Source organism: Prunus avium, chromosome 6, assembly GCF_965620075.1.
Source record: "Prunus avium chromosome 6, drPruAviu1.hap1.1, whole genome shotgun sequence".
Classification (NCBI taxonomy): domain Eukaryota; kingdom Viridiplantae; phylum Streptophyta; class Magnoliopsida; order Rosales; family Rosaceae; genus Prunus; species Prunus avium.
The window spans coordinates 15,142,830-15,153,644 of record NC_142289.1 but is presented as its reverse complement, the minus strand read 5'-3'; the positions used below and the strand labels follow the sequence as shown (position 1 = coordinate 15,153,644).

The following is a 10,815-nucleotide window of genomic DNA, read 5'->3' as shown; positions in this document are numbered from 1 at the left end:
ATGGCATTGCCACCAAGGGATTGTTGTTGCCCTAGCTGCATCCCACATAAGTTGTTTCAATGTCAGGCCACTATGTGAAGTCTTGAAATTGTTGTAAAAATGACGGACACAATGCCTATGTTCTGCATTGGGAAGTAAATCACCAAGGGCAAGTCCTAAACCCTTTTGTTTATCTGAAATGAAAGCATAACCATGTCCATTTTCAATGGCTAAGTCCGCCATCAGATTTCTTATGAACCAGTCCCATGTCTCTTTATTCTCTATCTCTACAACAGCATAAGCTAGCGGGAACATTCCATTGTTCCCATCAATCCCTACTGTTGCCAATAACTGACCAGGATGTGGTCCCTTAATGAAACACCCATCCATACCAATTACAGGCCTACAACCTTGCAAAAATCCAGTCTTGCATGCTTCCAAACAAATATACAGCCTATGAAACCTTCTTTGATCACCATCCAACTCAGTTTTAAGCAAAACTGTGCTTCTTGGATTTGCCCTCTTCAATTCCTCACAGTAATCGTGCAGCTTGTGGAATTGCTCAACAAAACTACCTTTGTTTAACTTCGTTGCCTTCAGCTTAGCTCTATATATTTGTTGCATACTCGGCTCCAAGCCAAAATCTCTCTGAATTGCAGCTGTAAATCCAGGAACTGACCAATCCGGATCAGCCCTTAACTCATTTGCATACCTTTGAGCAAAAAAAGTAGAATTCAGCCAATAATTTCTCTGATCCCTTGAACACTCGTGCTCCAAATTCAAGGTTTTGATGACCATTGTTGGTGAGTCATCAATTCTCGAAGCAAATATCACAAAAGGGCAGCCCACCTCACATGCAGCCCTTACTCTTTGTTTGTCATCCTTTTTAAACCATATGTTCTTCCCTACCATGCAAGTATAGTGTTGCACAGCCTCTTTAAATACTGTTTTGTTGGCAAAGTGCATCCCAATATCAAAGGTTGGATTTTTTAGCATAGCTTCTCTCCTCCATTGTCTGAAGTTTGGAACATTTCTTTTCCTCCTATTGCTGGTGACTTCACCATTCTCATCACACTCGTCATCATTGTCTTGTTTGCTATGAAGATCTTCTGAATTCTGGACATCATCTGAAATCTCCCCTGCATAACCCATTTCTTCAGGCTCTTCTTCAATTGGATTGTCAATGCACTCCTCAAACATTGTATCATCAACCTCCACCTCTTCTGCATATGTGTCTTGCTCATAGTCACTATCTATGAACTCTGTATCATCTTCTTCATCACTCTCTTCATTTTCACTAGCATTCCCAGCTCTTTCCCTTTCTTCCTGCATATTAACTTCTCCATTTTTTGTACCATTACCATCTTGTCCCTCATTTTGCCCTTCATATTCCCCGTTCTGACCTTCAGCTTCTTTGTAGGTGCCACTTGCTGTTTCACTTAGTAAATCCCCATGCTGACCTTGCCATGACAACTCATAAAGTGCCACATCAAATGAAACAACATATAGAGGGATAATTTTGCTGTTAGGCCTTTCTGCAACCATCTGCAACACATTTTTATCATTACCTATTAATTTGTAATCCTTATCACGAGGCAACTTGTAGTAAAAGCATATGTTCTCCCCTGTATAACCTATTTCTTTTGCAATCCTAACCAGCTCAATCCACGATAATTTATCTCCATCTATATTGTCAAGACACACAACCTCCCCTCCACAATATTCATCCCCTTTTCCGACAGCTACTTGCATCAGTGTACCTCCATAGTGAATCTCAAGAGTAAGCTTGTCAGTATCTGCCATAACAAACAATTAATCCCAAGAATTGAAGTCTGTTTTTTTTCCTTCATTACCTATTTCAAAGCCTTTCTATAATAAATACGTACACCAACCACATGAAAACAAACCATATATGACAAACCACAACCACACACTGACAACAGCCAAAGTACCAAAGCAACAAAACAATAAACAAACCCCCATGTTTGAATATGACACAAACTAGTCAAATATGGACCACACCCAAAGCATAAAGCCACAGGTTAAAGCATAAAAATTCTCATCAGAAGCAAATAGTCAAATATGAACACTTTGCTTTTTCACACTTCAAAAGATTCTTACCTTTATACGTTGGAGCCTTTCCCCCTTTTCGATAGTTTTCATTTGCCTCATCCATCTTCTCTCAATCACTTTTGCAGATGAGCTTTACCGCCCAATTTCCCACGACTGAAAAACCTTATTTCAAAGAAAAAGCATAGATATGGGTCTGATGATGTTGACGACGACCTAGAGGAAATATATTTGAATTGTGAGAGGTAAAAGTGAGTTTTTTTTTGGGTCAAAGTAAAAGTGAGTTGATCTGACGATTATACCCCTCATAAAATTGGAGATTTAACGATTTTTTTGACGGAGGGACCATTTAAGAGCACCCATATTAACGTTAGGGACCATAAGTGATACAAAAAAACTTTAAGGATGCAATCTGATAGTTTCGTAAACGTCAGGGATGTTTTGTGATAAAAAGCCTAAAAAAATTAATGATAATAATGTCCCTTCTTTTAAGTTCTTTTTCACAGCACATCTGTAAGGCTAGAATAAGTTTTGGTGATGACAAAATCGTGGTTGTTTTACTTGTCCAAATCGCACGGTAATATGTTTCAATTCGTTCTATTTGGCATAACAATAGAATGTGATAGGATGGGGTTATTACTATTCAAATCCGAACGACTATACAGTGGCAAAGAGAGAAAACTTTACATACTGATTTGGACAAAGCTTATTGTATTTGATTGTAAACTGATAGTCTCCTAAACGAGTCAAATGGTCTCAATACTTAGTCTAATGTTTCAGGAAGAGTTCATGTTGAATATCTTTTCTTCAAATACTTGGAATGCATGGACACAACTTAATCCTTTTTTTTTTCTGTTCCATTCACATGTGTAGATGGTGTCACTTAATTTGGAGAATCTTGCATTTCGTTCCGGTTATTAGTGTCTTTCGAATCTCAATCTTTCTCATGGCAATGGTGTTGCAGTTTAAGTTGTTAACGACAGGTTGTGGTTCTGAGATTCAAGCAAACTGAGCTATACAAAAGTAGGTCTTATGCAGGAGGGGCTAGTATTTGAAGACATAAAAGAACTGCACCGATATTGGTCGAAATCGAATAGCTTGGTTTAGTTAGCTGTGGAATCTGATTTAAGCAAAACAATCTCTGGCACAAAACTAGTAGAAACATGAAATCTTTGTATTTTGGTCTTCTAGTTGCTTTCATAAGGATTGATCTAGATTATCTCCCTACTCAGTTTCTATAGTTCTTTGTCGGATCACGTCTGAATTAGATGGATGATCATTTCATCTTTACAAATTAGGCTCAATCACTAATCCTTTTTACTGTCCCACAATAACTTTTAGTTAGTTTCTGCCTCACATCTTCCAAATTGATCACTTGTTTTGGACAGTTATTGTTCTATGAGGGAATATGGCTTGCCAAGATTTTATCTCTACAAAAAGAGCATCATGTGTATTAATCAATTTATTTCTGGATTTGTTGAACAAGTGCCTAGGGTTTGTAAGTCTTCTCTTCTTTAGATAAGTGCTTATGTCTCAGGACAGTTATGTCCAAGTTTTTTTATCTTGATTGGTTCAGATGACGATTCCAATGGTTTTAGCTTCCCTAAATCCATGGCCTATTTCTCCAGTTCAAAGACCACCACAAACTTAAGATCAAAGTTGGAATGATGAGATCATTCTTACAGGAATACCCAGGTATGAAATAAACATGGATATCATAGATTAAGAGCTCACAACTCCTTTGTGTGCATAGCTAATCAAACAATGGTAAACATAATTTTAATTGTTGATCCAATCAATTCATACATCAAGGAAAATCAAAGAAGAGATGCATGTAAAGAAAAAGTGGTGGTTTGGTGTGAAGTGGCAGAAAACCCTAGCCCTCTCTCTCTCTCTCAAAAAAGACTCCCCTCTCCCCTTCTTCCCCCCTCCCCTTCTCCCTTCCTCCCCTCTTCTCTTTTTCCCAATTTTCAGAGACAGAAGGTTTCCCCTATTTGTCTTCGTGTTGTAATGATTTTCCTCCACTAATCACAGGCAGATGCGTCTCGGCATCAGATCTCCACCTGTGTTTCGGTGTTGGATCTCTACCACCATCTTTTTTGTTATTTCTTTATATTTGGAATAAGTCGCAGAGACTCTTTGGGTTTTCTGTATAGTTTTCACCTCTCCTTTTGTGATAGTTTTTCACCTTTCTTTTATGAGAGCTTTGCACCTCTCCTTTGTGAGAGTTTTATTTGTATTGTTATGGCTTGGTTTTTTCAAGCTTTATCTATTTTTGGTTTTTCTGAGCTTGCTCTCTTAATTGGGATGCCTCTGCCAAAGTTTTCGATCCCGAGTGATCGTGGAGGAGCCCTAGATTGTCTTAAATTTGATGTTAGACCGCTGGCCGTTTGTTGCTAATGGCTTTTTTGGCTGAATTATAAATACAATCCCAGAATTTCTCCACAAAAAGAAAAAAAATGGTTAATTGGGAGTATTTCTATCGTTGAAGTTACAACATATGACCTAACATCTTAAATAGTTACAATTGTGTAGATTAGCACCATATCTAATATCGCATGGCTCTTTTAATGTTGAAAAATATCTGGAGTTCGAATTCCTAATCTTCCTTCATCAAAATGGAATAAATAAACAAAATTAAAAAATTTCTGAGGCTATCTTTTCAAAACTTGGCAATCGTCTAATCTTCGTTGGAGCATAGACGGCGAAGTGTTTCTTTGGATCATGGAGGGCATAGTTTATGTAAGCATCAATCTTATCTTTCTCATCTTTAGACTCTGTCTTGGTAATGCCATCCATCCATGGAGACCAGGTTGAATTTGGAGGGGGAGGAGGTGGAGAAGGAGAGAGTGGTGGTTTTGTTTGAATATTTGTTGATGCTTGTCGTGGCACATACTTGCTGCTGCTCTTGCTTTGTTTCTTCATCGTTGGATTGCTGGTTTCTTTCCTTGTCTTATTTGCTTCAAATCTCTGTTAGAAGGAGCAATAACAAGAACAAAAGAATTAAATTATATGAAATAACTGACATTCATTCAAGCAAACTGTTGCAAATTAAAAAAATAAAAATAAATAACTGACATTCATTTAATTTTCCACATTGATGACACAATTATAACTCAAAACTGTATCTCACCCAATTTACTTCAATTAAACTGAAAGAATCTAGTAGCTGAGTTGTATACTGTTCTTCTCTAGGTAGCTTAATGTGCAAGAACTTAACACCAAAAAAAAAACCAAACTTCTTACGCAAGAAACAAAGAAACTCTTTCTATAGCATTCAAACCAAGTTTTCAAAGTAGAAGGATCCAACAACAAAGAAGAATTGTGGTGGTTGGTTTTCAAGTTTTGCTAATTAATCTAATTTTTCAATCAAAGCTGAGTACTGGTTTTCTGAACAACCAGAGATCCCACAAAAAATCAAGAGTAGAACAAACTTGTAGAAACAACACAGAGAGAGAGAGAGAGAGAGAGAGAGAGAGAGAGAGAGAGGTTTTTAACGTACCCTGTAAACAAGTGGGTTTGTTTATGCAGGAAGAGGTGTTCGTCTTGGTGGTGTTATATATATGGAGAGAGTAGGGAGCAAGTTACCCAAATTAGAGGTTGAATTAGATTTGAGTAAGTTTTTACTTGTGTCACAAATAAGGTATTTACTTAGAAATACCTAATTGGATGTGGCATTGAAATTGGGTAAGAAGTGATTATTTTGGAAGTTTTTCTTTTTCCTTTTTCTGATTGCTGAGATATATTTAAGAAGCTCTTTTGTTAATTAATTGAAGATCAAATAGGAAAAAAAAAACCAACAAAGTGCAAGGGGCTTGTAGCTCAAGTGGTTAAGAGTTAAGAGCGTTTACCCTGCACTTGAGGTTTTAAGTTCGATTTCCCTTTTCCCCAACATCAGTTGTATAACAAAAAAATAAAAAATAAAATAAAAACCCGAAAAAGTAGGAAGCCGAAAAAACAAACCCTCCACCAAAATGTTTGGGCTATCCCTTTCAATTAGCCCAAGTCCGGCCTCCAACTTAGTTACCCAGCCCATACTTTGTCTCTGCCTGTCCGTCTGTCTCTCCTCTCTCCCTCAAACTCTCAGGCCAGAAGGGCAGACGTCTCGTCGTATATCAGGTATGCTTCCCAAACCCAAAACCGTCTTCAAAACCCTAAACCAACTGTTCATACTAAAATATTCCAACTTGTCTTCTTCCTGCTCTACTCCTTTGAACAATTTCAAAGCTTCAAGGGTTTTGTTTTTCCTTTGAATTTCCCATTGATTCTTAACCATTTTGAGTGAAGTTCGCTATTATGCTTTAGCTGAGAACATTTGTAATCTCTGAGAAAAAAGTGTAACAAAAGAAACCACAAAAAAATTGGGTTTAAGCTTTGGATGTGTGAGATTAAGTCCTTTTAGTCTGCTTCATGTTACTTTGATTTATCAATGTGGTGGTTTTTCTTTCTTCTTCTTTTCCTTTATTTTTGGGATAATTGTTAATTGGTGGTGTTGTTGAGTCACAAAGAAACAGCCTCTGTTATTTGTGCATAAATATTATTGGAGTTCTGCGTTTAAATCCCAGAAAATGTTTGTGTGAGATTAAATGTTGGTTAGTTTCTCTCAAGGTTGGGTTAGTATCGTGTCGAATCTGGATAATTAACAACTTGTTGAACTTTGGTTTACAGTTTTCCTCCGTTCTTTCTAAGAAAAATTCGTGTTTACTGAAAACTGTGATGTTGTATGAGTTACATGTAATTCAAGGATTCTTTCACCATGTCTCCAATTTATTGACTTCGATTATATTATAGTCAGTGAATTTACTCCAAAATGACCTGTAGAATTCTATGAAGTATATGCTGGCAGTTTGTTGATGACTAAATGAATAACTAAGTTCCTTGTATTTCCTATTTCAGTTAAAGACTGGTAAAGAAGAGGTTGACCTTGCATTGGTGATGGTGGAAGTGTGGTGGTCCCTATTAGCTGCGATCCCCGCAGTGGTTGCAGGACAAGCATTTCGAGTGAAGAAAAGGCGCGCTGAAGAGCAGAGATTAAAGAGTGCCAGGGGGAGAGAGAAGAATTCTGATGAGATTTTTGTCTGTGAGAGGGTATGTACATCCAAGAGAATGCTGAAAAAGCTAGGTGCATTCCCAAAGGACCCAATTCCTGATACTTGTGTCACTGTTTGTGGTGTGTCGGAGCTGGATGCATGTGCTGATGCATGCGCACGCACTGTTTGCGTAAACCAACATCAAGTACCTAACTGGAATGACATATGCCTTCGGAGATGCCAGAGTGAATGTCTAAAACTCTCTTCTTCCAGTTATTCTTAGTGTATTTTTTTCAACTTAAAAGAGGAATGTGTATTACAAGTCGAGTTATCATAGTTTTATGACATATTCTCCGATTATCGGCTATCAATTTTAAGAAGCTTGGACTAAATTTTTGTGCTTGATTGCTCTTAAGGCTGATTTCTGGCACAAACTTGATTGTTGATTTTTTGAATTACCTTTGTTATATCTCTGGCGTTCAGCATATATAGGTGCTTTCTTGTCTTTGAGCTTGCAACTGATGTCGATTTAGGTGCTTGTTTCTTTAAGCTTGTTTGGCTCGCTTGGTGGGCTTGATATCAGGTATTTACACTCAAGCATAATAGTCATATTGCAAAGCCAATGTTTGTGCATCTATTAGGTTTAGATGACATTGAATTTAGCATCCCTAAATGTTTTGTTCTCATTTATTTTGGTTTTACTTTTGTCTGCAAATGGTTAATGGAACTTGTGAAATTTTTTCTCTGTGAGGAGGGTAATTTCTCACTTGAAGACTTTGGCCCTTTCAAGGCCTTTCGAGAGCACTAACATGAAGGAAGTTCGGACACTTCATGATCATATGTGTTTGGCTTTTTAATTAAGAAAGTCTGTCTTTAATTATTTCAAAGAAAAGGTAAAATGCGAGATCATTGATTTGCTTATTGCTGAATCTTGATAACTCTCCATTTTGATATAAAGTTATCAAACTGAATGAATGCAGATTGATACGAGTTTACAATGAAACAAATCTTTAAGCAAAAAAAGCCTTAACTTTACGAATTAAGCATCAAAAAATTCTTAAAGCTCTGCATGGGGCTCTTCATGAGAGACCTTTTCCTTTACCTTTTCTGCTGTCTTATGCATTGTCTCTCCCACTGCTTCGCCAGCTGATTTAGCGGATTCTTCAACTGTGTGTTTGCCTGTTTCAAAACTCTTGTGAGCTGCCTCTTTCAATTTCTCTCCCATCCCAACACCACCGGTGCTACCCTTTCCATCTGCCTCATCTGCACCCCTGAAACTGATAAAGCAATTTGAGAAACTTGGCAGCAAACTTAAGACTTTCTGTAAAACTTTTCGAGAATAGTCGAAAATTGGGGTGCATAGGGTTGCCACACATTAAACCAAATACCTTTGGCGCCGCAATTTTGTGCTATTTTTCTAAAATTCCATGTGAAAAGAAATGCCATCTTTGAAAAGATGGGGTGAACTTGTTGTTAGTTTTTCATGAAAGTAGCAAACTTGCAACAGAAGCACTTACTCTAGATTTGGAGGGGAAAATTGCAATTGCATATCACTTATGATGGTTTTGACTTTGTCCCAGGCATTTTGATGAGACTTTTGCAGGACAGAAATTGTATCATAGAGCACATCGATTGTATCTTGCATTGTTTTTCCAAATGCAGTCTGCTCTTGCTCATTCTTCTCAACCTGTTGTTGTCCTTCCCCGATCGTCGACGGAATCTGAAGCGAGACGATGATGAACCAGAAAAGAAACAGTGCGGTTCTTCTGCTAAATTTGTCCATGCCACTAAATTTGGAGGATTGTTAAAGTAGGGCGATCAACTGGGTTATATCAAAGGTGGTTTTGTACTTGGAGTTGTTTCAAATTTGAACACTTTCTAGGCTTCTAGCCAGTGACATGTAATAAGGTAACGTGGGGTTACCTTCTTGCATGTAGGATTCCACATTTGAACGTGTCAAATCATGGTTAGAGATGTAATATTGCAACAGAAATGTAGCATTAATAATTTATGGCTTTCTGACCAAATAAATAAATAAAATAATTTATGGCTTGCAATTTGTATTGACTGCGTGGAAGGAAGTTTACAAAATAACTAATCATGTGGATCTCTAGCATGTTAATCTGATCTGAGAAAAAATTAACGGAGGAAGGTGAGCAAGATTAATCTATATATATAAAGCAAAAGGCAGAGAATGGTGAAACATTCAAAATACCAAAAAATGCCCTTGGTTAATGCAAACATTTAGAATTGAAATTATTAATTAAATAAGGATAATATGGTAAATTCACACTTTTTCATATTTTTAAAAAAACTAAAATTAAAAGAAAAATTAGATAATGACCTATTTTTATGGAACACAACTACCCATTATCTGTTTTAATTCTAAAATAAATTTTAATTTTTTTTAAAAAAACCTCTCGCAGGCACAGAAGTGCGTGTAGAGAGGCTACTATTTTATAATACTAATAGCAATTTAATCTGATGAAATAATGCTGTCACCGCATCTTTAATAACAACGGAGAAAATGATGGTTAGATCGTGCATCCAATACATTGACAAAACAATGAGATTATTAAGGATTAGCCTCTTCGCTCTCGCATGCGAGACTTTTTTTGATCACATGCGCTATGCGCGACTTATAAAGTTTATTTTTATTTTATTTTTACAATTGTATTTTTCTAGATGGTCGTTTTAAAAGTTTTTTTTATGGCCATTATTTTTTAGATATTTGTCTCAATAGTTTATGTTCGATAAAAGAAAATAAAGAAACTGTTGAAACGAACTTCTAGAAAATACAGGTGATAAAAAAAAACTTTTAAGACGACCATCTAGAAAAATACTATTGCAAAAATCGAAAAAAAAAAACTTTGTAAGTCGCCTGTAACGCGTGATTAAAAAATGCCTCTAGGAGGATAGTCTAATGAATTTTAGTAGCTAAGACGTTCATATTCTATTGATATTAGAAACTTTAATTTTGAATAATTGATGAAAACAAAAGTAAGTCTGAAATTGGACATGCAAGTGACATCGATCCTATCAAAACACAGTCATATATTAACAGGAATTTAGAAAAATACAATTGCAAAAATAATAGATTTTTTTTTTTAAAAAAAGGCCTCTCACACGTGGAAGTGCGTGAAGAAAAGCTAGTGTAATGTAACAGTGACTCCCTATAATTAAATGCTTCTATATTTAATATTATTTTAAGTATTTATTTAATGCCAACTATAGGAGTGCTGCTATTTCCACCCACCTGTCCTATTTTCTCACCCACTTTATCTTCAAAATTTTAAAGACAAATTTATCCCTTTATAAAATGACTTTTAAGGACTTAGGAAAAAAACATTAAAATCAATTTTAAAAAAGAGAAAAAGATAGTAAAAAAAACTAAAAAGATTAACCCCACCTCACCCCATCATCTGTCTCTTTGCCTCCACTAGCGCACCCCTCCTTATTCTCTATTTTCCCTCTTTGTTTCTTTAATAGTCACCACCCCTCCCTCTTTGTTTCTTTAGTAGTCACCACCCCACAATCAAAAGATACCAAGCAGATCCACCCCCAAATTTTCAGTATTAATAATATGAAGGGACTTTAACTAAGATTTGAATCAGCCCAGCAATTCAAGGCTCTCAAAGTCTGCACCTCTCAACTGTGAGAGAGAGAGAGAGAGAGAGAGAGAGAGAGAGAGAGAGAGCAGCATTTGGGTTGAGTTGTGTGGCTAGGGTGCTGGGCT

The 10,815-nt window shown here is 36.6% G+C and overlaps 1 protein-coding gene and 1 pseudogene across 2 annotated transcripts; one reads left to right on the top strand and one right to left on the bottom strand.

The window, feature by feature from the left end:
• The first annotated feature begins 6,027 nt into the window (after positions 1-6,027).
• On the top strand, positions 6,028-7,482 carry LOC110745368 (uncharacterized protein At5g64816 pseudogene; annotated as a pseudogene). The gene is made up of 2 exons (XR_015836313.1): positions 6,028-6,168; positions 6,946-7,482. The product of XR_015836313.1 is annotated as an uncharacterized protein At5g64816 pseudogene (transcript).
• A 635-nt stretch (positions 7,483-8,117) lies between these two features.
• On the bottom strand, positions 8,118-8,956 carry LOC110745367 (uncharacterized). Its single transcript, XM_021945447.2, has 2 exons — positions 8,597-8,956; positions 8,118-8,356 (listed from the first exon to the last, which is right to left on the bottom strand). The coding sequence occupies exons 1-2, from the start codon at positions 8,860-8,862 to the stop codon at positions 8,137-8,139; spliced, it is 486 nt and encodes a 161-aa protein (XP_021801139.2). The 5' UTR covers positions 8,863-8,956; the 3' UTR covers positions 8,118-8,136.
• Positions 8,957-10,815: the final 1,859 nt, after the last annotated feature.